This window comes from Clytia hemisphaerica, unplaced genomic scaffold (genome assembly GCF_902728285.1).
Source record: "Clytia hemisphaerica strain Z4C2 unplaced genomic scaffold, Clytia hemisphaerica genome assembly, whole genome shotgun sequence".
Classification (NCBI taxonomy): Eukaryota; Metazoa; Cnidaria; class Hydrozoa; order Leptothecata; family Clytiidae; genus Clytia; species Clytia hemisphaerica.
The window spans coordinates 497,266-525,164 of record NW_027103472.1 but is presented as its reverse complement, the minus strand read 5'-3'; the positions used below and the strand labels follow the sequence as shown (position 1 = coordinate 525,164).

The 27,899-nt window shown below is 36.2% G+C and overlaps 5 protein-coding genes across 5 annotated transcripts in view; 1 reads left to right on the top strand and 4 right to left on the bottom strand.

Annotated features, from left to right (window-relative positions):
* LOC136798355 (protein phosphatase 1 regulatory subunit 36-like) overlaps positions 1 to 22,005 on the bottom strand; it is a 30,194-nt gene extending 8,189 nt beyond the window's left edge. The window contains exons 1-2 of the mRNA XM_067054962.1: positions 21,931 to 22,005; positions 21,615 to 21,711 (exon numbers count right to left, since the gene is read on the bottom strand). Coding sequence (XP_066911063.1) covers positions 21,615 to 21,711; positions 21,931 to 21,965 — 132 coding nt within the window. The 5' untranslated portion in view covers positions 21,966 to 22,005. The remainder of the gene's footprint in view (positions 1 to 21,614; positions 21,712 to 21,930) is intronic.
* Positions 7,389 to 10,276, top strand: LOC136798352 (heat shock cognate 71 kDa protein-like). The gene is made up of 3 exons (XM_067054959.1): positions 7,389 to 7,905; positions 8,097 to 8,513; positions 8,851 to 10,276. The coding sequence occupies exons 1-3, from the start codon at positions 7,600 to 7,602 to the stop codon at positions 10,018 to 10,020; spliced, it is 1,893 nt and encodes a 630-aa protein (XP_066911060.1). The 5' UTR covers positions 7,389 to 7,599; the 3' UTR covers positions 10,021 to 10,276.
* LOC136798353 (carbohydrate sulfotransferase 6-like) lies at positions 10,669 to 12,838 on the bottom strand. The gene has a single exon (XM_067054960.1). It carries the CDS (start codon positions 12,704 to 12,706, stop codon positions 11,366 to 11,368), a length of 1,341 nt encoding a protein of 446 aa, XP_066911061.1. The 5' UTR covers positions 12,707 to 12,838; the 3' UTR covers positions 10,669 to 11,365.
* Positions 13,933 to 20,278, bottom strand: LOC136798356 (sterile alpha motif domain-containing protein 15-like). The gene is made up of 2 exons (XM_067054964.1): positions 20,018 to 20,278; positions 13,933 to 14,185 (listed from the first exon to the last, which is right to left on the bottom strand). The coding sequence occupies exons 1-2, from the start codon at positions 20,231 to 20,233 to the stop codon at positions 13,994 to 13,996; spliced, it is 408 nt and encodes a 135-aa protein (XP_066911065.1). The 5' UTR covers positions 20,234 to 20,278; the 3' UTR covers positions 13,933 to 13,993.
* Positions 22,006 to 22,292: 287 nt separating the features above from the next.
* Positions 22,293 to 27,390, bottom strand: LOC136798354 (serine/threonine-protein kinase VRK1-like). Its single transcript, XM_067054961.1, has 10 exons — positions 27,217 to 27,390; positions 27,030 to 27,088; positions 26,719 to 26,788; positions 26,283 to 26,479; positions 26,074 to 26,172; positions 25,618 to 25,750; positions 24,829 to 24,949; positions 24,510 to 24,568; positions 24,117 to 24,262; positions 22,293 to 23,070 (listed from the first exon to the last, which is right to left on the bottom strand). Exons 1-10 carry the CDS (start codon positions 27,362 to 27,364, stop codon positions 22,759 to 22,761), a joined length of 1,344 nt encoding a protein of 447 aa, XP_066911062.1. The 5' UTR covers positions 27,365 to 27,390; the 3' UTR covers positions 22,293 to 22,758.
* Positions 27,391 to 27,899: the final 509 nt, after the last annotated feature.

The window sequence follows — 27,899 nt, the reverse complement described above, 5'->3', positions numbered from 1 at the left end:
CTTTTAAAAACTGGACGTATATCCCCAGTTTACAAGAAAGGGAATCAAGGACTTGCTGAAAAACCATAGACCTGTTGTCCTCACATCCCACGTTTCAGAGGTCTTTGAAAAGATTGTACGAGCCAAGATACAGAATACAGAAATAAGCAACATGGCTTTAGGAAAGGCCGCTCATGTCTTAGTCAATTACTTCAACACACCGAAAGACTGATCCATTATCTAGAAAATGGAAACAACATTGACGTTATCTATTTAGACTTCAGTAAAGCTTTTGATAGAGTAGACCATACCATTTTGTTACACAAGCTTCAGAAAAATGGCATAAACGGTAAACTCCTTGAATGGATCAGATCCTTTTTGACTCATCGAACACAGAGAGTTTCGGTAAACGCAACGTTGTCCTCAGAAACAGATGTTATTTCAGGTGTGCCACAAGGGTCTAATAATAATCTTTCTCTTTTAACCACCCCAAGGGGTATATCTACACATACACATATAGTAGCGATCCCTGTAAAGTTACTACCATTCCAAGTGATGAAGAAGGGAATAGTAAGCGTAAAAAACGTACAAAAAGTACATCCCAAACTCAGAACAACCATCATCCAATAAATACTGAAGCTGACGAAACCAACAAAACAAGAAGAGGCGAAATCAAAGATAATGAAAAGAAATCCCAAATCTGCAAATTTTACAAAAATGGAACATGCAAGCATGGCCTAAAAGGAAAGGAATGCAACTACACTCACCCTAAAATGTGTCGCAAGTTCACACAACATAGAACAAGGCAACCAAGAGGATGTAACCTTGGAACTAAATGCAAGGACTTTCATCCAAAAATGTGTTTAGATTCCCTTCGGAAAGGAGAATGCTTTTCAGAATCCTGTCGTTTTGCTCATGTAAAAGGAACAAAAAGACAACCTCCAACTGTGAAAAGTAGTGTAGCGCACAATAACAAACAATCAAACAATAACAAACAAGAGCCTGGTCATTTTTTAGATGTGATTCGTCTGTTGAAGGAAGAAATTCTGGAAACACTGGGACAGAAAATCCAAGACATTCAATTTCAAGTACAAAACCTACAACAGACTCATCAATTACCTCAACAACAGACTCACCAAATACCTCCACAACAGACTCACCAAATACCTCCACAACAGACTCATCTGATACCCCCACAAGGACTACCGCTCAGACCACCATTCCAAATCCCTCAACTACCATTCAACCCAATGCAAACATTCCAGTAGTGAATAGCTTTGCATTTTTTAACATACAAGGGCTTTGTCCACAAACAGTACCCAGCAAAGTTCCCTTTATTAAAGATAATGTTTGTAATGAAAACCAACTTTTTGTTGGATTGTCAGAAACTTGGTTATATAACCATAAAGACGCAGAACTTAAAGTAGAAGGTTTCACTCCCTTCCGATGTGATTCAACAAGAAAGAAGAAATCTAGAGGCAGATTTACTGGTGGAGTTTGTTTTTATGTCAGGGATGATATTGCAGCTTCATGCGAAAAAATCTATTCTCACTACTCGCCCAGTGTACAACTTCTTTGCCTATACTCAAGCATCGAAAATCTGGCTATCCTGGTAGTCTACCGACAACCTGACGACAAAGCAAATGGTAATCCTTCAACCGCAAATGATTTTATCATTCCTATCAATGGTGTAAAACATGCACTTTCAAAGTTAGAAACCGTACCAAATATCATTTTTGGAGGTGATTTCAACCTTCCAAAAGCAGCTTGGCCTGAGGGCCTTCCAAAATCAGGATGTACTATCAACGACCGTCTTATTCTAAACTCTTTGAATCAGTTTTGCAACGAATTCTTCATGTCACAATATATCGATTTGCCAACACACAAGGACGGAAATACATTAGACCTTGTTTTCACTAACAACGAACAAATAATACACAGCTACATGTATTGCAAAGCACATCACATCACGAAATTGTACTAGTATCAACAACTCTGAAAGTTCAAAACTCCTTTCTGGACGACGATCAACAAGAGCCACGCACAAAATTCAACACACTGAATTATTTTGCTGATGACATTGATTGGGAAACTATTAAAGATGATCTCAAATATGTCAACTGGCCAAGTGAGTTCGATACTGAAGACCCAGATGTTATTTTGGAAACAACATATGCTACAGAATATGCGAAAGCAGAGTTCCCGTGAAGGCCAAGACCACATCAAAAACGAAATCAAAAGCTGAGAGATACTGTCACTCTCTTACAAAAAGAAGAAGAAAAATTACAAAAATACTTTTACACACCAACTCCAAATCCAAGAAAGACAAGATAAAAGATGAACTTTTACAAATTGAGAAAAAACTTCAAAAATCTTTTAATGAGTCAAAGCGTCACGTGGAAAGCAAAGTGATTGACTCAATTAAAAAGAATTCAAAATATTTCTTTACCTATGCAAAAAAGAAATCGAAAATTCGGTCTAATATCGGACCCCTATTGAATTGCAATGAAGAACTTACACAAAGAAGCAAAGAAATGGCTGATCTCTTAGCCGACCAATATGCTAAAGTGTTCAGTAAACCAAAGCAACCACAACCACAACCTAACCAAGACAAAACAAACGTCAAGATTGATGAGATTAACATAACAGAAGACTCCATCGTTAAAGCAATAAATGAGCTGTCTCCATCATCTTCTGCAGGACCTGATGGATTTCCAGCTATGTTTCTCAAAAAATGCAAAGATGAGTTATCCGTTCCACTGTGTTTACTCTGGAAGAAAAGCCTAGAAATAGGTCTTGTTCCAACTGAACTGAAAAAATGCACCATAACACCAATTCACAAAGGAGGAAGCAGATCTCTGGCTGCCAACTACAGATCTGTTGCACTCACCTCGCATGTGATAAAAATTTTCGAGAAAATATTGAGAAATCATATTGTAAATCACATGAACAACAATGACCTTTTCAATCCAAACCAACATGGTTTCAGAAGTGGGAGATCCTGCCTTAGTCAGCTTCTCGAGCAACACGACCTCATTCTTGACATATTAGATGAGGGTTTGAATGCAGATGTTGTTTACCTTGATTTCTCAAAGGCTTTCGACAAAGTCGATCATGCAGTTGTACTTGGGAAATTAAAGCAATTGGGTATATCCGGACCAATCCACAGATGGATTGAATCATTCCTTACTGAAAGATATCAAACAGTAATAGTAAATGGTGTCAAGTCCAAAGCCCAGAAAGTAATTTCAGGAGTCCCTCAAGGCAGTGTATTGGGACCTCTTATATTTCTAATATTGATTGGTGACATTGATGAAAAAGTACTGTACTGTATATTGAAATCATTTGCTGATGATACACGTGCCACCAAATCAATCAAAAACACAAAGGATGTTGAAATTCTTCAAAAAGAACTAGAAAAAGTCTATGACTGGACTGAAGAAAACAACATGAAACTAAATGACACAAAGTTTGAACTTCTACGCTATGGTCCAGATGAAGAAATAAAAAACCAAACTCACTACAAATCCCCTTCAGGAGAAAATATCGAAAGGAAGAAATTAGTGAAGGACCTGGGAGTACTAATGTCAGATGATGCTGTCTTTACACATCAAATAAATTCAGTCATTGAGAAAGCAAAAAACTTGATTTCCTGGATTCTGCGGACTTTCTCTTCGCGTTTACCACAACTAATGATTACTCTTTACAAATCATTGGTTATTCCAGTCATTGAATATTGCTCAGTCCTATGGAGTCCAAGTGCTGTCAGTTCTACCCAAAGATTAGAAGAAATCCAAAAATCATTTCTCAAAAGAATAACTGGCACTCCAAAAAACTATTGGGATTGTCTGAAAAAGCTAAAACTTTACTCACTTCAAAGAAGAAGGGAGAGATATCGGATCCTGTATACATGGAAAATAGCTGAAAATCTGGTTCCAAACATCAACAATAAATTTCAATTCAAGGAACTCCCAAGATTGGGAAGGATGTGTGTTCGCACCCATAGTTCAAAACTACATGATAGCACGCTTGTTGTGCAAGGTGCTAAGTTATTCAATTCAATGCCCAAGAGTATTAGAGATATGAAGAATGTTACAGTCGAAAAGTTCAAAAACTCTCTAGACAGACACCTCAGTTCGATCCCAGACGAGCCACAGATCCATGGTTTCACAGGGTGCAGGAGAGCCGACTCTAACTCCATTCTTGACATGAGAACTGTTTAGTTGCCGAAATCCTTCCTTTATTCAGGTTTGATGGATGCAGCATTGTGGTGTGAAGCAGAAAGTTTCTTGCCAGAGCATGAAGCTCGAAGACAACCAAAAGTAACCAAAAGTAAGTAGTACAATGGTTAAAAATTTCTCTTTTAAAGTAAAATAAATCTATCTTGAATTATAAGATCGCGTGCCCTCTGCTACTTGACTTGATTAGAGATGGATTGTTGGAATTAGGGGAAAAGAAATTATGTATACGAAGGATTAGAGTACAACAACATGCAGCTGAATGGTCTTAAATTTGAGCACCTTGTCTACGGGAAAAACGACGCTCTGAAGCAAAGTTCTTGATATTTTTTTCTGACACAGCAACGTCGATAGAAAATAAAGACAAAGTTAAAGACTTTGGAGTCACCCTAGACACTCAGTTGACTTATGAGAAGCATATCCAAGAACAAATAAAAAAATATAAGTGTATGGATATACTGCACATTCAAATCAAAGAAAATTGAAACCATGTTAACTTTACGGAAAGCACTAGCCATCCCTCATTTGGACTACTGTTCTCAACTATGGTCTCCCTGGAAGCGTGGTCTTGTCCAGTAACTGGAAGTAGTTCAGAAATCATTTTTACATGGAATTCCATCCCTCAGACATCTTAATTATTGGGAAAAACTCAAATCAGTAAAACTGTATAGCCTTGAAAGACGGAGAGAGCAGTATCAAATAATTGATACCTGGAACGTCATTGAAGGTACGTCCCAAATTTTGATTATGACGAAAGTAAAGGAGGCATTTCCTGCTATATAAATCAGAGATTGGGAAGAATTTGTGATCTAAAAGCTGTCAATATTAAACACAAAAATATCTGGAGGGGAAGTCTTTCCCAAGAAGGCCCTTGATTATATTCAACATACTTCCCAGACCAATAAGAGATTTGACCCAAAGAAGTATTCAAAAAACACTTAGACACCTTCCTCACAACTGTTCTGGATGAACCACTGCTTGCCCACTATTTCAACCTTAGGCAAGCCGAATCCAACAGCCTAAAGGAAATGTTGAAGCATGGGACTCAACAAGTTGGATGAGCAGTTCAAGCAGAAGCCAAAAAGAGGTACAAAGAGGTAGGTAGGAGGTGCCGTGGTATAGTGGTAGTTGACCTTGGCTTCTGTGCAGGGGCCAGGGTTCGATTCCCACTCACGGCAGTTCACTTGGCAAGTGAACGTTCCTTCGCCCGGGTCAACCCATGCCATGTGAGGGGAATTGGGTAGTCAGTTCAAGGTGCTGACGGGACGCTCATTAGTAAGCGTCTATAGTTGCGAGAATAGGCCTCTAAAGCCTATTGCAACTCAACCAAATAGAAATAGAAATAGAAGTAGGTACCACAGCACCTGTGGACGGGAAAATAAGAAATTTGTTGTTTTTTTTTTTGTCATTTTTTATGAAATTTGTTGTTCTTTTTGTCTATTTTTAGTAATGCAGGAATTGAAAGATAGAGCCCCTCACAAATCCCTGTAACTATGGGCAAGCACGCCGTTGCTAAGATGTTGGTTTGAAATTGAAAAACACCACTGAAAACGAAAGTAAAATCTGCCCGCACTCCAAATCCTGTAATCTTCTTGATATATAGGAGTTTTATTTATACTGCCTGGTCTTTTTTCTCTAGACAGTTAGTCACACTAGGAAATCTAGCTTTTAGAAAAAACAACATCAGTCATCTACAGGATGTATTTGCACAACAAGGATGAGAGTTGCCTGAATCAAGTTTGCAAGACAATTAATTAAAACTTGAAAGTTTGAAACAAAATAAAATGTGCAGCAGCCAAATATCAACCAACCAAATTTTGTCATTCAATTCCCGAGACAGCGCTTCGATTTTTAAGGCCTTGTTTATACGCTAAAGTAAAAATAATTCCGAACATGTAAATGGGTCATTGTTTGAGGTACGGCAAAATTTCCGGGAAATAGCCTATCCGGCGGTGCGCGGATCTAGGTGGGTTCCGCCTCCCCCGTAGATCTTTTTCTTGTGAAGTTGATCTTCAAATTAGTTTTCAAGGTTGGCTTGGCTCAAATTTTTTCATCTATGGCTCAAATTTTAGGCAATTTCTCAAAGTTTTTGAAAATGTTAATTTCATTAAAAAGCGCCGGGTTATTTTTTCATGAATCTCTTTAGAAGTTTTGCGGTGCATTTTTTTGCTCGAGAGTCAAGTAAACGATATAGCGCTTTCGCAGCATTAATCTTTGATATGCATTTTGGCGGGACGCTAGTGTGACTTAACTGCTAGAAAACTGGCAAAAAGAATGCTAGTGCTGAAATGGGAATCTTATACAAAACGACGGTAGTCTTGTGCTTGTATCATGCAGGTGTAGAGTCCCCTCCCCAGTTCCCGAAGGGAAATGTAAGTGAGCTATTTTAAAACAAAAGAACGAGTGTAAATAAATGTAATACGGGAAAGCTTATGAGTTTTTTTATCATCCTGATCAATTAATACGACCTTACCTGCAAGTAGAGCACTGATTTTTTCTTACTCGCGATCGGTCGCAGACTGGTACGTCGGTCGGGAACTGGGCACTAGTACCGCTCGCTTCGAAAGTTTTTTATTCTAAGAAGATCGCCTCAAATAAAATATCAAAACAAACACGAAGAGCATGTTAAAAGTTGTCTAACCGTTGGTCGAAAAGGATTTTCAAAAAAGTAAAAAGTAAGTGAAAAATTTGAATCAAAAAATTTCGGTCGCCAACTGGGTAGGGTACTCTATATGTATGACTATGTAGTACATAGTCATACATATAGAGTACGTATGTAGACGGTGACGGGAGAGATAGATGATGAGGATCGAAGCTGGAGATACTGATTGGAAGGTTTTTAGTCGTGGCTCCCTCGTGGTCTAGAGACCCTATGAAAAATACCTCTATCCTGAGTCACTAGTAGATAAGATAGACAACGAAAGAATTTCTAAGGTCAAAGAAACGGTTTGAAACTCAAAATTCTAGAAAAATCTCGATAAATCTCAGCAATTAAACGCCATTTTGAATTTTCCCAATTTTGTTTTGAATGTGTGTAAAAATACACGAAAACATCTGCATAAATTATGCAAAACCTATGTATAATAAATCTCATTGGTCGAATCTCGCATGTTCTAGAAAAAAAAAATTATTCTAGATAATTTATGCAATGGAAACAACAACAAATATGGCAGACTTGAACAAAACCGAAAGTACGAGAATATTCTGGGTCGCAGCAAGATTTCAACCAGAAACACAGCGAATTCGATGATTCTGGAATTTTTCCAAACAATATATAAAGAGAGTAAATCTGAGAAATGTCATATTCAAACAAGAGTTAAAAGTTGACAACAACGAGAAAAATAAAGACTTTAGAATTCACGAGAAGAAAAACATCACAAAAATGGGAAAAGCAGTAGGAATCGATCTTGGAACAACTTATTCATGTGTTGGGATCTTTCAAAATGGAAAAGTTGATATCATCGCGAATGATGCTGGCAACAGAACAACGCCAAGTTATGTTGCGTTCAATGACGTTGAGCGTCTCATTGGTGATGCAGCAAAAAACCAAGCTGCTATGAATCCTACTAACACCATTTTCGACGCAAAACGATTGATCGGTAGAAATTTTGTGGATCAAACAGTCCAATCGGATATAAAGTTATGGCCATTTAAAGTTGCAAACAAAGCTGGAAAACCAAAGATTGAGGTATGTATTTTCAGTCAGTCTTATTCTTTTTGTTAACTCTAATAGCTTATTGAAAAGCAATCAGAACTTGCCATCATCAGTATCCTATAATGTGTTATTTTCTTTATTACTCAATGTTTTTATTTTTTGTTGCACATCAGTTGTATACAATAAATTGACATTTAATTTCATATTTCATATTTTCATTTCAGGTCGATTTCAAAGGGGAACGAAAGATTTATACTCCAGAAGAAATATCATCAATGGTTTTATCAAAAATGAAAGATACTGCTGAAAATTATCTGGGAGAGAAAGTTACAGATGCAGTCATTACAGTCCCAGCATATTTCAACGACAGCCAACGACAAGCCACAAAAGACGCAGGTGTGATTGCTGGTTTGAACGTCTTGCGTGTTGTTAATGAACCAACAGCAGCAGCAATTGCTTACGGCCTTGACAAGTTCACTGATGACGAAAGAAATGTTTTGATTTTCGATCTTGGAGGTGGCACCTTTGATGTCTCAGTACTGGCAATTGATAATGGAGTCTTTGAAGTGAAATCAACCCGTGGCGACACGCACCTTGGTGGCGAAGACTTTGACAACAGAATGGTGGAACATTTCGTAGCCGTAAGTCCTTCAATCATAATTTTTTCATCTCTTATTCATGTCATTAAGGAGTATAAGATAATAAATCTTTATAAATAAAAGCATCAGCTTTGCATAAATCGAGACATTTGACAACACCGGTTAAAAAAGTAGTGCATCGGACCTAATTTTAGATCAACATGGTATGTGAGACTTAATTATTTATCAAGAAATTCTATTTTGCGCACTTCTTGCCTACTCCACTGAATTGTGTTGGATGAGTCGACAATTCTTGAGAATATCCATTAAGATTGACTAATTTTTCTTTTTCTTTCAAGTAAGTGCATTGACTAATTTGTTTCTCTCTTTCTACCTTCAGGAGATCAAACGAAAACACAAGAAAGATATCACATCCAACAAACGAGCTATCAGACGTTTAAGAACAGCTTGCGAAAAAGCCAAACGAACTCTCTCTTCGACAGCTCAAGCTTCTATCGAGATCGATTCCCTTTTCGACGGAGTTGATTTCTTCACATCTATCTCCAGAGCAAGGTTTGAGGAGCTAAACTCAGAGATGTTCAAGAAGACGTTGGAACCGGTACAAAAAGCCCTTGCAGACGCCAAGTTAGATAAATCACAAATTCATGAAATCGTTTTGGTTGGAGGATCAACAAGAATCCCGAAAATCCGAAAGATGTTACAAGATTATTTCAACGGGAAATCCCTCTGTAATTCTGTCAACCCAGATGAAGCTGTTGCATATGGAGCTGCCATCCAAGCTGCCATCTTGACTGGCTCAAAAGACGATGCTGTTAAAGATCTACTATTGATTGACGTGGCTCCTTTATCACTTGGTATTGAGACAGCTGGAGGAGTGATGACGTCACTCATCAAACGAAACACCAAAATCCCATGCAATCAAGCTCAAACCTTCACAACGTACTCCGACAATCAACCCGGTGTCAGCATCCAAGTCTTTGAAGGTGAACGAAGTATGACCAAAGATAACCATCGACTTGGAGAATTTGAACTTTCTGGAATCGCACCAGCCCCAAGAGGTGTACCGCAGATCGAAGTTACTTTCGATATCGATGCTAATGGTATTTTAAATGTGACAGCCAAAGACAAGAGCACTGGCAAAGATGCACACATTACCATCAATAAAGGTCGATTATCCAAGGACGAGGTTGAGAGGATGGTACAGGATGCTGAGAAACATCGTGCGGAAGACGAGCAGCAAAAGGAACGAGTGGATGCAAGAAACGCACTTGAAGCCTACGCCTTCCAAATGAAAAGCACTGTTGATGACTCAAACATCAAAAAGAAGTTAAGTGAAGGTGACCAAGAGACAATCCTCAAGAAATGCCAAGAAGTTTTGCAATGGATTGATGGCAATCAGCTGGCATCAAAGGAGGAATTCGAACACCAGAAAAGCGAATTGGAGAACGTTTGTCGACCCATCATGACCAAATTGCATCAAGGTGGAGCAACAGGAGCTGGCCAATCCAACATGTCTCAAGGTGGACCAACTGTCGAAGAAGTTGACTAAACAAAGTATATTCAAGAGAACATTATACCTGAGTATACCTATAAAAAAGAAAAATTATGATAATATCGCTGTTAAAAGAAACCATTGTAGCAGTAGGAAACCATTATATTTATGTAAATTTTATTGTTTGATTTAAAGACATTGTATATTTCAAAAGAACTTTGTTGTAAAAAAAAATGAAGTTAGTCTTCATTCAACCATTATTTAACTCAAAAGATTTGAAAAAAGAACAGTCGTAAAAGAACAAGCCATTTTGAAATAAATATTCATCTGTATTCTTATTGACCGTAAATTTCATACACCCTTCCGGAAAAATTGGCCAAAATATTGTCCCGCTGGAAAATTATCCTCCAATTTTTGTCCCACTGAGAATAATAAATAAACCAATTTTCACTGCAAAATATTTACTATTTTTCCCATCCCCACTGAATTATCTGACTTGTCTGTGAGAAGGGGGTGTTTTCATAAAAGCTATGATGTAAGTTCATCCACCTAGCCCTGGAATAAAATCTCCCGAATCCTCGATCCTAAAAACTTGCAAAGGTTTGAACATGAAACAACGTTTGAATTGCTTACCGTCAAATACCGTTTAACAAGTCATGGTTTTATCAAAAAGAAGGGTTGAAAATAACGTTAATGAAACGATGATTTATTTTTAACACATTTCATCAGTCTTACAAAATTAATTTAACTAACATCTAATACTAACAATCTATCAAAAAATACATATTATACATTATTCGACCGCAATCGAAACATTATTATACATTATAGCATGAAACAAAAGGCCGTTGCACTTTTCCATGTTAGGGTACTGTGATTGATACGTCCAATTCTGAAATCCACTCAAAGTGAACGGCTTGGAACTTGGGGATGTATTGAATGGGATAAAATAGGTCTCCATAGTCCTCCCGATCATGAAAAATGAGACATGAAAGTATTGGGATATACCTTGAGTTTATTAATTTTGGCGTGTACCTAATTTGGCGGCTGGCCGAAATGCGATTTTTGACAGGGATTTAATTAGGCGTGTGGGGAAATTTTAGGCACTTGTAAATCAAAAATTATTTGGTATTTTGAAAGTTTTTACTTAAAAATGCTCATTTTAGATAGAATTTCTATCCTAAAAAGATTTTATCAAATTTAGCGGGTATTTAATATTTACCAAAACCCGTCAAATTTAATTCCCGGAAAAATAAATACACTTAAGATACTTAAGACCTCGCCATTTTTTTTTCAGATGTACTGTTGCTTTTTATGTCTTATATATTCAATCAAAGAGACAGCTTTCGAGCGAATGAGCAGTACCCAATAATTTTGAGACAACCACTTTTATGTTTTACATTCAATCGACGAGAGAGGTTTCGAGTGTCGTCAATTCCTCCTCGTCATCAACGATTTTGTAGCCTAACAAATTCATCACTTCATAACATTCAGTCTCTATCATCCTAACCGCCTGATACTGCAATTGTGTGCGCCAATTGTGTACTGAGTTGGTCAGGTTCTTAGCCATGTATTCTTCCATCCACCCTGAAGAGGACGAGCTTGGTTGTGAATTCATGAACGAGAGGCGGCTGCTATCACCGCCTGAACCATAAGCGATTTTATCCAACCATAAGCGCACCTGTGGAGCCATGGGAATACCCACAAATTTATGAACCAACTCGGCTATTTGGTGTGGATTTGTACCAAGATCTTCGTATCGAAGTAGAGTGTATTTCCCTTGAAGCCACGAAGGAGCTGTAATGGCATATTTTATGTTAATGAGCATACCACGACAAAGTTTTTTGGAGTATTCTCTTAAATGATCCGTACTGTTTACCATTCGTGAGATGTTAGGGTTGGTTAGTAAGTGAGTGTAAACAATGGCGCGCGGATCACGCACTAAGTGCACAACCTTCAATGAATAATCACTACTATCTTTGTCCATTAAATATGATAATTTATGCACTTCAGAGAATTGAATACTTTTGACGACTGTATGTTGGTGAAGTTTGCATATTGCAGACGTTGTTTGTGGTTTCAATGGTGTACACATTCGGATAGTGTAAAATGAACGGGAATTAGTTTCCGGACAAAGCGGAGGTGCGGAAAGAGCCCGGCTTGCGAGACGACTTTTCAGAGAGCTGTATTGAAAAGACATAAAGTTCGTATAATATGAGAGCTCATCAAATTTACATTGGAAAGTTCCATCGAGCTGTTGAGTAACCATGGAGTCATAAACATCTGATGGACGATTCTCTTTATAATAATCAAGAGCTTTCAAAGGTTCGTACAGATAAAAAACTTGTGGATTTTGATTGAACATTTCACCTAGCAATGCACTTCCGCAATACTGATTGGATAAAATCAAGATATTTTGACGCATTTTCGAGCCATGCTGGTTCATCCAAGAATTGAATTCCAACAACTTATTTAATCGTTCATACATCAAAACCTTCTGACGTAACTCTTCCAGCTCGCCTTGAGGCTTGTTATCCGTCTTCAATTCCTCTTCTTGCATCTGGCTTAACGAAGTCGCACATTTTGGCTTTCCATCGTCAGTGTCCTCAATCACGACTTTGTATCTTTGGTCAGCATAATATAAGTTCAGAATCAATAAATATAATATCGCGAGGAGGAGGACTAGCCATAAGATTTGATCACGAGTTCGACGAATAACTGATACCAACTTCTCCTCGAACATTTCCAACGGTCTATTCCATCAACTTGTCAAATATTATAACAAAATTGCCATTAGATACCATTCGAGTTTATCAAAAGGTAATCTAAATAAATTCAATCAAATTTAACGAGGATTTTATTGCCTTTTAATTGCTTCTTTAAATTTTCTTCTCTTTATAAAGTTTATACAAGCAATAAAAACAAAACGAAGATGAGCCGATTGTTTTGGTTGTTTCGAACGTTCGAACAAAAAACAAATTGTCTCGAACAATTCTCAGATAAGGAAGCCTCATTTGTCTACATTTGTTAGCAGAGACGAACTAACCAGCCATGTAATTTGAAAATTGAAAACTAATTTTCGGAAATTGAGAATTACTTTTTGTTTATGCTGAAAGTGAGTACAAAAGAATTGAATTTGTTTATTGTTCTTTTCTTTATCATGTAAACAAATCGAATGAAAATCGGAAATTTTTCAACTGAATTAAATCGTGATTAAATCTTTATTTAATTTCTATTTTCTACCTTAATTAAAAGTGAATTACGTCTTAAAACAGACGAACTAATTTGGGTGGAACATTTTTTAAAGAATACTCTGATAACACTAGTCTATTTATCTACAAAAAGTTTCGCAAATCTGCAATAAGTAAGAATCTTTCAAAAAATCTCATTTCAATTTGCACTGATTTGCATTGAGATGAAATGAATCGGGGAGAACTTATTTAGATTTTCTGTAATCAAGAATTTCACGAATTTTGCAGTGATTTCCAATTCAGGTTGAAAATAACAGAACAATAAATGTTTATAACTGTTTGTACGATTTACAAACTTTCCATTTTCTGATTTAGAAATGTGAAAAATCTTTGAAAAATGATATTCTTTTCTGTTTACTGAATTACACAAATGTTTTCATTCTTTTACTTCGACATGTTTAATTGTACCCAATTGTATTAAGGCTCTGTAAAATATAATTCTCCATTAACAGACGCTTTTTTGCATTTCAAGGGAAGCGATTAAACTCTAGGATAACCCTTAAATGTCCGTGGATCTTTTCAATTCTAAAAGGTTTCATAGTAATAAAACCAACGTTTTGAGCTCAAAAAAGCCAGTACGATAGCTATGAAGGGAGATTTCCCGATTTCATTCTTTAATGATGAAATACAGTAGTTTGCAAAAGACAATTTAAGAGTGTTTTTTATTGGAAAGGAGGTTTTATAGATTATGTGAGACAGGGGTGTACAAGAAATGGAAGTAGTTTTTTTTGTAATTTTGTCCTTGTCCTTTATTTCATTCTTTATTGTCAGAGAATCGATCAACTGTCATGAAGCATGAATTTTTTTAATTGACGCACATGTTTTTCGAACGTTAAATTTTTACTCTCCTCACCGCGAACTGATTTCCGTTCCAAGAAATGCGAAAGGGTCTCGCGCGGTGGCAATGAGATGGATCGGCTCCATTGAGGATCTTCGATACCAAGAAGCTCTCGTATACTTTGAGTGATGATCTACAAAGAAAGAGAAGAAAAATTTTTTTAAAAATTCCCACAAAGCTAACGAAAGAGGGTTTAGCTGTTAAATTTTGAAAAAGAAGTTTAAATAGGGTGGGGCGTCAAAGTCAGAAAATTCAAGATGTAGTGCTTTTTTATGAAAATTTAACCTATTGTGAGGCATTCTGCGCAATTTTTAAGGTCAAAAGTTCAAAATTGGCCGAACCCCCCTGGGGGTACTGATTCGCACTACAGGCAAAAATTGGAAAAATGGCATTTTCAGGCCTTTTCAGGCCTGTAAATATGTCAAAACTATTGCAAATCTTTTTTTTTTTCACTTGCTGTACTAAATTTTATGAAGAAACAACAAAATAATCATATTGGATTGAAAATTGTGCCCATTAGAGCCCTAAATGAGCCGTTTTAAGCCAATTTTGGGTAGCAAAATGCTTTTTAAGGCCAATTTTGCAAGCTCATAAACTTTAAACTGATTGATTCACATATCTGAAATTTTCAGAGATGGAAGTCTTCAATAAAGTCTCTACGCAAAATGAATTCCAAGTTTTTCACTTTTTTCAAAAAATCATAATGGCGTCTTCAAAAATCGCTTTTTAGCAAAAAAAAATCATATTTCTCAAAAAATAGCATTTTTTAAGGCAAGCTTCTACAAACTGTGTTTAAATGCTGACTGAAATTTTTTTTGCAGTGATAGTATACTGGAGATACTCCAGGGAAATCAAAATCATTTACGTCTGGGATGGGTCTATGTCCGCCATTATGGAAATAAAATCCCTGCTAAGAGCCATTTTTCAGGCAAAAACCCAAATTTGGACTGAAAAATCTCTATAATGTCAATAGACATGGGTCCAAATTTTTTTGCAGTGATAGTATTCTGGAAATACTGCAGGAAAATCAAAGTCATCTGGGCTTGGGATTTGGGTATATCCACTATTTTGAAATTGAAATTCCTGCTGAAACGCAATATTTCAATCAAAAATCCAAATTTTGACTCGAAAAATCTTAAAAATGGCAATAGACATGAAGCTAAAATCTTTTTGCAGTGATAGTCTTCTGGAAATACTCCAGGGAAATCAAAATTGTTTGGGTTTAGGATTTGGGTATATCCGCCATTATGGAATTGAAATCTGTGCTAAACTGGCTAAATTGCAACATTTCAAGCAAAAATCCCATATTGACTTAAAAACTGCTCTAATATGGCAATAGACATGAACCTAAAATCTTTTTGCAGTGATAGTGGTCTGTAAAAACTATTCAGGTATAACATGCTTCTGGGACCGCAATTTTTAAACTGAAGCCAGTTTTAAAATGTATATAATATTTCAAGCTAAAATTCAATCTTTTTTTGACGGAACAAGTCTTGAAAATGGAAATGTAAGTGGGCTATAAAGAATTGTTGAGTGAAATGGGATTTTTTAAATAATTTATTTTAACTAGTATTTCTAAATTAAAGGATTGTAAATTCACATTCTAAGCTTAATATAATATACAAAATATTTAGTCAATTATGATGTATCGGATGGAAATATATAGCATTTTAACAGAGATTTCATTTCCATAAGGGTGGATGTAAACAAATCTCAGACTGAAATGATTTTGTTTTTCCAGGAATATTCACAGAATACTATCACTTCAAAAAAACTTGGGTCCATGTCTATTGTCATTTTAGAGCAATTTTTATTCAAAAACGGGGTTTTTGCTTGAAACGTTGTATTTTAGCCAGTTTTAACACATATTTCAATTCCATAATGGCGGATATACCTAAATCCTAAACCCAAACAATTTTGATTTCCCTGGAGTGTTTCCAGAAGACTATCACTGCAAAAAAATTTGGACCCATGTCTATTGACATTATAGAGATTTTTTCAGTCCAAATTTGGGTTTTTGCCTGAAAAATGGCTCTTAGCAGGGATTTTATTTCCATAATGGCGGACATAGACCGCCATCCCAGACGCAAATGATTTTGATTTCCCTGGAGTATCTCCAGTATACTATCACTGCAAAAAAAATTTCAGTCAGCATTTAAACACAGTTTGTAGAAGCTTGCCTTAAAAAATGCTATTTTTTGAGAAATATGATTTTTTTTTGCTAAAAAGCGATTTTTGAAGACGCCATTATGATTTTTTGAAAAAAGTGAAAAACTTGGAATTCATTTTGCGTAGAGACTTTATTGAAGACTTCCATCTCTGAAAATTTCAGGCATGTGATTCAATCAGTTTAAAGTTTATGAGCTTGCAAAATTGGCCTTAAAAAGCATTTTGCTACCCAAAATTGGCTCAAAACGGCTCGTTTAGGGCTCTAATGGGCACAATTTTCAATCCAATATGATTATTTTGTTGTTTCTTCATAAAATTTAGTACAGCAAGTGAAAAAAATAAGATTTGCAATAGTTTTGACATATTTACAGGCCTGAAAAGGCCAGAAAATGCCATTTTTTCCAATTTTTGCCTGTAGTGCGAATCAGTACCCCCAGGGGGGTTCGGCCAATTTTGAACTTCTGACCTTAAAAATTGCGCAGAATGCCTCACAATAGGTTAAATTTTCATAAAAAAAACACTACATCTTGAATTTTCTGACTTTGCCCCAAAAATGACTGTTGACGCCCTACCCTAGTTTAAACTCGATTCCTGAAAACTTTTTTAACCTTGGTCTGTGATTTTTAGATCCTTAGTCGTTATCGATCAAAAAACTGTTCCATCAATTCAAAGTTTAAGGTAGTCATAGTAAAAAAAAAAATGGAGACAGCAATCGATAAACAAATTCCAAGACATGAAAATGTATTAAGGAGATAATGATGAAGTGATTTCAATGTTATCGTTGGTATAAAAGAAAATAAGATTTAAATTCATAAATTTACAAAAAAATATTATATCCACACAATAAAATGCCTAATCAACTTTGTAATTTGTTCGGTAGCTCAATATCACCGCCCCAGAATGAAGGGGCGTCAAACAAATCACACAAAATGTCAACTTTCTCTTTCAATTCCTTGGTGATGGGCGTAAGCAAATTAGCCCTCAATTTCGCACCAGATCTCGACGTGTAAATAGTGCCTTTCTGAGAATCGGATTTCAAAACCGATTTAGCGTCTGGCAAAAGCGATTCGTTAATTCCAACATATTTGAAAATCAAAGACATCACTTGGTCGGGATCTGAGATGAAATCTTCGAATCTGACCGTGGAAATAGAGTGGTTCTTCTTATGAACATCCACGAAGCCAGCGTAACATCGAATCCAATGTAATGCCCATTTCTCATACCAGGACATTCTTCCGATATTTTCATCAGTGAATAAAGAAGACTTAGAAAGAACTGGGTACAAATAACATCTCGATTTGACGACGTGGACTGGCATCATAGGGAACTGGTTGACAGCAAACAGTTTCTCCCATGATTTGACGAACGTTAAAGGGTTACGGTAAAGATAGATATGTTTGATTAAAGGAGTAGCTTCAAACATCAAGTCTAAAATAAACACCTCTGGCAGCCACGATTTCAAGCACACAATATCGAGGTTCTGTAAAGTCGCATGTTTAAACAAACATTTCAGAGTGCTGACGTATAAACACCGAATCATGTCAGGTGAGAATGTTTTGTGTGCTGAGAAGAAAGCAACACAACTCAAAGCTTGAGGTTCAGTAAGGACCAAAGCACTTGGGATGGATTGGAATACTCTGCTCATTAAGGTTCCTCCGCATCTGGTATGGTTCGCTATATTGATGACCGGACAGTCCGGGAAATCGATTTGTTCGGACATTTTGAGGAAGACATCTAAAGGCATGGAAATGAGTTTCCTGGCTGATTCCCATTGGAATAAATAGAGCCACCCAGGTTGAGCTTGCATCATTGTGACGTCACCAGTGTCAACAAAAAGAGCCTCATCTTCAGTCAAAGCATACAACGTAACACTCTCGTTCAGGATAATTTTCGGGTCTGCAAATTGTTCGAAGACCGAAACAAAATCATCACTTCCAAAATCACATTCAGTGTACACTGGTTCAACGCGCGTGCACCAAAGCACTTTGGAAACCTTTGCACTGTTTTTTACTTTTCGCTTTCTGTCAAATTGTTCAGCTATAAACACCAACAATGCATTCGCAAAGCTAATCATTTGCAGCAAAATCAAAGTCAAAATCTCTCTCATCTTAAACAAGCCTGTTTTCGTGTCTACCATTTTGATACTACAGTGTACAACAAACTGATAAGATTTCAAAAATTCTAAGATTGACAAGATTGACGTGATCATGACAAAGAGAGCAAGTTGAATAAATGTCATATTACATTCCATCACAGACGGATCAAAACATCTTTTTGAATTGTTTGTCTCAGCTAATTGACACATAATTATTTCGGAATTAATTATAATTACTGTTGTTTTTTTTACAAACGACTATAATAGATTGCTCTGAAAATCTATCTGAAATTCTCCTTAAAAAAAAGTTTTTTCGTCAGCTAAAGCAGAATTGATAAGATCTCTTTTCCAAGGTCTCTGTTCCTTATTACAGCACACTGATTCATTTTATTGCTTTTTTACAATTTCTCATCTCTTGTGCCAATCTGTTCTAATATGAAAACGAGTCTTGTCGAGCCCCCTCTCTAGACGCGAACCGCAGAGGGTTTAAATTAATGAAATGGGCTATTCCATTAAAAATCCATACAGGGGGGTGGAAGAATCTTTTTAAGTCAAAATAATATTTTTGGAAATGAGAGGATACCCCCTGGAAAATGGCTAAAATTTGCAAAAAAAAACCTCGGAAATTTTTTTTTATACTTTACCTTGGTAGGATTTGAAGCCATTAAGTCCTACCAAAGTTGCACAGCCTAGGGCAGTACGCGTGGATTTCACACAAAATCCACGCGGACTGCGCAAGATTTTTAAAAATGTACCATTCGAAAACAACGAAATCGCTCGACTCAGTCCGTCATCAAAAATGCGGGGCGCATATTTTAAGGCTTCACTTTTCCTTCCTGAGAAAGGTTAGAGATTCGCTGCTAGCTCTTCGGGCTTCTACTCGTTGGTTTAAATTTTAGAACGGTTACAGAATTCGGAATGAAAAAAGCTAACAAAGAAGTTGTCAAAATACTGCAACCTTTACTTTGTAACTATAACTTCCGAAAGTCACTACATTGTTTTACAAAAAATAGCTGAACAAGCTTTTTAACCGTCGCATGTAACTTTTGATTGATCGAGAAATTTGAATATTGTTGTTTCCATAGAAACACTAATCCAAGCACAGCACCCTAAGCACGTTTTATATTTCAAAAGTTCAAAGATAGAAGGCTAAATAAATATTAATAGAATGAAAATCATATTTGAAATAGAAATACCAAATTATAAAGAGAAGATGAGGAACATTTCAAGTCCAAGCTTAGCGAGTTTGAACGAAGAGCCTTATCAAGGTAAGTTGAATTTAATAGAATTAATTGTTTTCTTCTTTTCAGAACCTTTATGCTTCACAATTTTCTTTGTCACCTTTAGAGCCTTTAGAGTGGAGGGGGTGGTAAAATCATAAATTTATAAAGCCCGATGGGCTAGATGTCGTGCTTTAAGACATCGCAGGTAAAAAAAGTGAATATCGGAAAAAATATTGTTGTTGTTGTTTTCGAAAACCCGCGAACCTTCTGATTGGTCAAGCGCTGAAATTCTATTGTATTGTCACGCGACCAGACGCGATCTAGGTAGGATTTCCTACCTAAACACGGCACATTTTTCAGTTAAAGTTTGACATCTAGCCCTACGGGCTTTATAAATCTATGGGTTAAATGCTAGTTATTATGAAATGAAGTTTCTCAATTTTACTAAGAAGTTTCCATAAGCAAAAAATCGTCTTACCTTAATATGTTTGAAGTCAGTCACTCCCAATTTAACCAAATTATCAGCATCAATCCAAATCAGCTTTTGGCCACCGACAAAATTGCTGATAAAGCAATCTTCATATTGGGGATAGTTTAATGTGTTCTTGACCCAGTTGCCAACATCTTGAGGTGACCAGTGAAGCATTAATGGGATGCCACTTTTATCAAAAGTTGGTTTGTATGGTTTGCCCATAACTATTCACACTTGCTCAGACAAGATGTTATATATATACCGAGACTTCAAAAAATGTAAGCGCACTGACAAGAATCGAAAATAAGAAAATGACGTCAAATACATGATTAAATGGTTGCTTTTTATCAAAAAATTGATTTTGTAGGAGAAAGAAAGGATATTTTGATGAATATGTTTTCCTCTAAGATTTTTAGAGTTTTAAAATTTTGTTTCATTTTAGATAAATTGACGTCAAATATCTTTTTGGTCGATAACGAAGTCATTGCAATAAATCTATCGGTGGCCAAATCTCTGTCAAAGTGTAAAAAACAACTTAAATAGAGTGGAGAGAATGGCGGAAAGTCACAAACTAAAGAAGTCTTTGAACGTCGTCCACAGTGATGAAATATGGTGAGTATATTATACAACGAAGTATATTCTCGAAGGGCTAGAATCGAATCTCCTAGTTGCGCAGCCTAGCGCGGATCGCCTGGTTTTTACACAAATGACAGATTGAAACTAAAATTTACACCTAAATTTCGAAAAAGATATCACTCGAAAACAAAAGAATCGCTAGATTCAATCCGTCGTCAAAAATACGGCGCATATTTTAAGGCTTCACTTTTTCTTGCCATTGATATTATACTGAAAAGTATTTTTTACCAAGCGGTAGGTTCATTACATAATTACTTCTCACGCCTTTACGCAGACCACTTGGATAACTTTGTGGGTTTATATAGTGTCAGTTAGACCAAATTAATTTACGACCTTCATTAGGTCTGTCAGGAAGCTTCTACACGCGAAACTGAATTTCGTGTGGAAGTTTACGAAAACGATACATTATGCGAAGCTAAGCTCTACCACATGTAATAAATGTATCAAATCTTCGAAAAAACGATGCCCACTTTTTGCTTCGTCGGAAAGATTTGGTTACATTAAATTGAATTCTTTAAAATTCTTGTTAAAAATTGAACTTAAAAAAAGTACTCTCTAATTCGATTTCTGATTTCTTTATGAGAGTTTCTTGTTAACTGTGATTTTCAATATTATCTAATAATTGAGCGTATTGAAAAGGCGCTGTGGTATAGTGGTCGTTGACCTTGGTTGCTGCACAGGCGACTGAGGTTCGATTCCCACTCGTAGCGGTTCACTTGGCAAAGGAATGAACCTTCGCCCGGGTCAACCCATGCCATGTAAGGAGAATTGGGTAGTCAGTCCAAGGTATTGACGGGGCGCTCAATGAAAGCGTCTATAGTTGCGAAAATAGGCCTCAAAGCCTCCTGCAACTCAACCAAATAGAAATAGAAAATTAATTGTAGAACGTCGAATTAAAGAGCGTTAACTTTATGAATTAATTTAATGTAGGCCTGTTTTAACGTCATACAGGAAAAGCATTACTAACCTTTTTTATTCTTCTTGTTTTCCAGGAAGGATCACATCGGTCGCGAGTTGCTCGCACAAAGAAATTGGCCGCAGAAATGGGGATTCCTCTCCGATATCTATAAAGAGGTAAACAAGACTCGACATTAATTTATACCTTGATTCCCCAGCTTTTTTTCGTTCGTTAAAATTTAAAGTTCGGACGAGAAAGATGATTTTAATCTTTCCACTTTACGATATTTCAATCTTTTTGAGTGGTTCAAAGTCGACGCAAGCCATGTCAAAAATATCAAATGATCTTTCCCATTTCCATACCGAAGAGTAAAATAAACACTCACGTCAGAACCAATACAATACCACAATTCCAATTCATTCATTCAATTCATTTTATTTAATTTTTCATTTTGTTACAGCTAGAACAAGAAACAAAAGAAGATAGCACAAGCCATAATCATAAAATAAAAACACCGAAAGAAGAAACGAAAAAATCCTATCCCCGTACCGACGCTCAAATGATCGGGTGGAAGTCCGCCGTTGCCAGACGTAACCCGTACGGCGTGCCGGAGGCTCACGCTCGTGGCAAATGTGACATCTTGAAAACTTTTGAGTGGCCTCAAGAGGGCCAGTAAATCTTAATTGTCTGATCCAATCTTTGTTTATATGTCATTTGTAAATACTATTAATAAAGTCATATATGGTATCGAAAACTGCAGTATTTGAATTTCTTTTTCCCAAAGAAAATAGAAAATTGTTCTTTAACAGGTATAATGCATGTATAAAGTTTTTTAAACAAATAAAGGAAAAATATTTACATATTTTTGCATATTAATCAAAAATTTAAAAAAAATTCTAGAAAATTTCTAAACGATTTTTCAAAAGCTAAAGCAACAGTTATTTTTCACAAATCTGGCATCTCCTTTCTGTGTGAAAGGGAAAACAGCTTGCCTTCCAGCTCGGATAAAATTCTCAGAAACTAAGTTTGCAATTGACTGAGGGACGACGGACCTAAAGCTCTGTCCAGCCCAGTTCCAAATAAATTCTGTAATTTAATGCCAGGGAATTTAAACGAACAAGGGATACATCTTTCCACCTGCCAGGTAGTGATGGAAAATTATTCATACTCTTTAGGAGTCAGTCATCCTTTCCTCATCTACTGATCAGTTTGTTTAAGGAGATTGAGCAAAGTCTCTCGTCGGCACATTTTTCCTCCTTACTCTTTTATGAATAACCTGTCCACTCTTATTGTCACCCTTAGTAGCTGCTGCAGATTTACTCTTTGGTGGTCCGACAGCTTTTGGAGGTTTCTTAGGAGCTTCCTCTGGTGTGGGTGGATCAGGTTTTGACTTCTTGGCAGCAACATTTGATGAAGCTTTAGGCCGGCCTCTCTTGACAGGCGGTGGTGGTTTATTCTCATCTTCTGATACAGCGGCTGCAATACCTCTGGCTGAACGTCTCTTTTTGGGGCTTGCTGATGGAGACTAAAGAAAAAGCAACAAGCTAGATGCTGAATGGACCTACTTGACGATGAAAGTTAGATAGCAATGCAAGGAGAAAAATGAAAAAAATCAGTCAGAAAATATAGTGTTTAGGGAAAATGCATAACGCAATAAATTCATCATTGATTGTTGATGGGGGAGAGGGAAGGGTTGTAGGGAAAAAAATAGATAGAAAGTTCTGGTCGCAAAAGTCAGTTTTATTGACAATTGAATCATGCTTGATGATGAGCATTGTTATCAATAATGTTTTTGTGTGAAAAACATAGAAGTATAAGGAAAAAATCCAATGAAAATATGCAAAAACGGCGATTTCCGGCATTTTCAACCGGGAAAAAAATTTTCTCAAAAATCGAACTCAGCAATGTTTTGAGCATTGCGAATACGCATCTTTCTGCAAAAAATCAGAAAAAACTAAGGATGAAAAATCGAGAAAATGTCAAAAAACCGGTTTTTCCGGCATATTTCCGCCATTTTCGCCCGGAAATTTTTTTTTTTGGAAATCAGGCTTCGTCACATTTTGGTCATTGCCATTTTGCATCTTTGTGCCAAAAATCAGAAAAAACTAATGAGCCAACCTCGGGAAAAGCTGGTAACAGACGAACGAACGAACGAACGAACGAACGAACGAACGAACGAACGAACGAACGAACGAACGAACGAACGAACGAACGAACGAACGAACGAACGAACGAACGAACGAACGAACGAACGAACGAACGAACGAACGAACGAACGAACGGACGGATGGACGGACGGACGGACGGACGGACGGACGGACGGACGGACGGACGGACGGACGGACGGACACAGGTTAATTTATAGGGAGGTAGGTCCAAAAAACATTATTCAAACAGCATAAATTTAATAAGTCGAGAGTTCAAGAAAAATCTAAACAAGTTTGAGCGAGAAGTTCAAGAAGACATAATAATGCAAACGAGAAAGGACAAATAAAGAAAGACCTTACTTGAACCTTCTTCGTCTTTCTTATTTCAAAATTGTTAATTTTAGCAATCATATCATTAACTTACACCAGTAGGAAGGATAATATTTGCTCCATCATCACTGTGTCCAGCTTTCTTAAGCCCCGCTTTGAAGAGCGTTCGCACTTTGTCATAATCAGGTTGGCTGTCATATTCCAGCGTGTTTATATAGTTCAAGAAGTCTTTCAGTTGACCTGTCATTAACATAAAGCATATCAGTTATTACTCATATTTCTTGTACTACTTTCATGTGTAGACCCAGGTAGAGCAAAACTACTCCAGTCTAAAAGCAATTTATCAAATTGCAGTCCAAGATCAATAATATTCAAAGAGGTCAACCAAACAACAAAATGACCAAATGACCAAATAGTATAAGACACCTGGTTAATAAGAATAAAATGCTTAGCAGTGATATTTCATAAAGGAAGAAAATAAACAAACTTGACGGTGTTGTTCCTGGTAAACATTCCTTCAACAATTTTGGAATATCGTTCATATATCTAAAAATAAATAAATTTCAATGAAATGTAGGGAAGAGGTTTTATCAGGCATTTGTTGATTAAAGAAAGTCAGTAAGAATCAGCTAACAATTTCAAAATTATCAAAGCCAAACTCAAATATTCAAGACAAAACTGCCTGATTTCGTGTTTTATCTTGAAGTTACCCCACCAGAGTACAACAATGGATGAAAATTTCATAAACGAAATAACTTTTAACGTAGAGAGGTTGAATGCATTTTTTGGGGGAATTTTTCACATACTTAATTTTTTCTTTCATGACGTATTCTTTATCATTCAAATTCTTTTCCCAGGGTAATTTCTTGCAAAGCCACTGTAGCATACAGTAGCCAAGAATTTCAAGATCACCTCTTCGTGATGGTGCTAAAACAGAGAAATTTTTGTCAAAGCCTATTTAAGTTATTGCTTTTTCAGACAAAATCGATGAAAATAGATTGTCTTATTTCTGATAAATTCTTAAGTAAGTAAGTTTGCAACCGCAGTCGAGGGGGACCCGAAGGCTCCCTTTTCGTATAGCTGTCTACCCGAAGGTAGGGGAGGGCACCACTCCTTTCCCTGGATTTCTCCACTTACCCTTGATACGTCTCTTTAGTTGCCGAGCATTAAGCAGAGAGGCATCAAGTACCAATTTGGGAATCTTTGTAAATTCTTAGGCTTTAGGAATTCTTAGTAAAGTTTTTCTCCCATTAAGTAAAATATAAAAATTAACGTATCAACAATCATTTGCCTACAGTATTTTCGAACAAAAAAGAATAACCTTTGCTACATCTCACACTGTGCAAGCACAAAGTCGAAAACAACTTCATAACTGCTTTAGATGTGAAAAAAATTTAATTTCACTAAAGTATTTTTGAGGTATGTGTATTTTTTGAAGAAGCTAGAACTGGTAGAAGTTTGAAACAAATCAGACATTGTGTCATAAAGCACTGTCCAGTATGCATATGATTTGGTCCTCTCACTCTCCCTTTTGTGTCAATGCTCAAAAGGTGATTCATGACCTACTGAAATCTCATAAAAAAGCAGTTCCTTACCACAGCCTTTGTGAGCATCACGACTCGTGTATTCAATTGTTCCATCGTGTCGTCTTTTGGGGTCCTCCTTGTAAGCCACATGCTGACCTCCGGGACAGTATCGATACGCTAGACCGTAATCTAGCAAGTATACCTGTGTTTTATACCAATGAAGAAAAAGAGGTAATTATTAATACCTAATTTCAACAACAACAATAATTGGCTGAAGCTAATGAAAACAATTCAAAATATTGATGCTTTCTTATATCGATACCTTCTGTGGAATATAATTCAGCGTCGATCGGTTTATTATTTGAAACAGAAATAACAGATAACAGAAGCATTTGAAAGTTTAGTTTTGGTTGAAATCAATACAAATATTTCAAAATTTCTGAAAAGGGTGGTGAATGTATCAATCAAAACAAAGCAAAAAAGAATAAAAAACAGAACTTACAAGGTAAAAGCAACTTGACTTACTTTTAATTTGTCTGCCTTTGAAAACCCAAGCATGATATTTGAAGACTTGATATCTGCATGTACATATTCTTTTGAATGCATATATTCTAAAGCATCGATCTAAAACAAAAATATAATATGGAGTAGAAACTACAACTGAAAGTACAACACATGTTTTTTGCTTTTATAAAACTTCTTATCTATGCGGATTGAATGAATCATTGACTTACAATCCTCAATCCTAATGAATACACAGTCGATTCAGGAAATACATAACCATGTTCTTTATATATTTTTTCAACATCAGTTCCAAACCGATCCATTACCAGAAAGCGGTATTTGTTACCATCATGCTCAAAGGAACCAGTGGCTATATACAGTGGTATTCCCAAATGTTTCTTTTTCTTCTCTTTCATCCAAGTTGAAACTACAAAAAATCAGATCATTTAGCAAATAATCATGCTGACTTACAGTTGTTTTAATTTTTGTAGCTTTTTTAGGTTTCCTCCTATACTCCTCCTAAAAAGCAATCTACCAAGTTTTGAGACACAAATAACTTAATATGATCAGGTCGAGATGAACGTCTGTTTTGCAACAGAAAAACTTTGAACACGGAAACTTCAATCAAACAGGGCTTTTTGAAAATAAACAAAGTAAAATTCTTACCCATATCTGGCTTTGCAACACGCTGGTAAAACGCCAGTTCAACAAAAAGCGGTCCATTTGCATGGGGCTCCTTTCAAAAAATAATATTGTGAATTATGCAAAACAGATTTAGAATTTTGACTATAGTTACATGATAACTTACATGATATTCAAAATAAAAACGTTTATACTCTGTTATACTACAGCTATATTTGTTGCAAACTTGTTCAAAAAGAAGAAAATCCAAAAATATTTACAAAGCAATTCAAGCTCACTAAAACGCAGTTATTAAAACACAATTTCCAGAATTTCCAGAAACTTTTAATACTTACAACTTTGATGACATATGATCCATTCTCACTAGTAATTGCTCCTCCCTCAGCAGGCCCACCTATGAAAAGAATCAAAGATTTAACATTATTTTAGCTATTAAGTGGTAAAAGACAGGAAAATTAATTTTACATAACTTTCACTCAGTTATTTAAAAAAATTGATACATTCCTGAAAAGAAAATCTTACCGAGATATAAATAACCAAAACCTCCTTGACCAATAACAGGACCAAGCTTCCATTCTTTTTTGGTCAAGTCCAACATCTTTTGACCAGGGGATATGGGTTTGCCCATTCCACGAGGACCCTTGGCTGCTGCTTTCTTTTTTGGTGGCATTTTTATTTCTACTTTAACCAATCATTCTGAAGTACAATGATGTTAATAAAATTAAAGCATTTGGATTAGACAACCAATGCACACTACCTATTGTTCATGAAAACCTGAAGTTTTTGCATAGTTAGCTTTGTGTTTCCAAGCAAAAATCATAATGGCAAAAGAATCATGATTTTGGGCATGACCCCAAATTCTGCACAATTTTCGCAAAATTTAAAGACCTTTTTCATCACAAGCGGTAATAACTTTTGATCTAGGAAAGATTGTTGTAGTGAATCTTTCAGCTCAGTTTGAAAAACTCTATCCCGTGGTATGGGTCTTTTTTGATTTTAAGGATCACCATTTTAGGTGAAAAAACAAAAAATCAGGAGTTTTCGATCGCTTACTACAGAAGACAGAGAAATGAATGCAGTGGAATAAAAGGAAGAGAAACCTTGAACCTATTGCAGTGATTGAAATAGTGGTCGGTTATCAGTTAAAACCGACCAAAAAATCATTGACTTTGTGAAAATAACCGACCAATATTTGAGTGATTTAA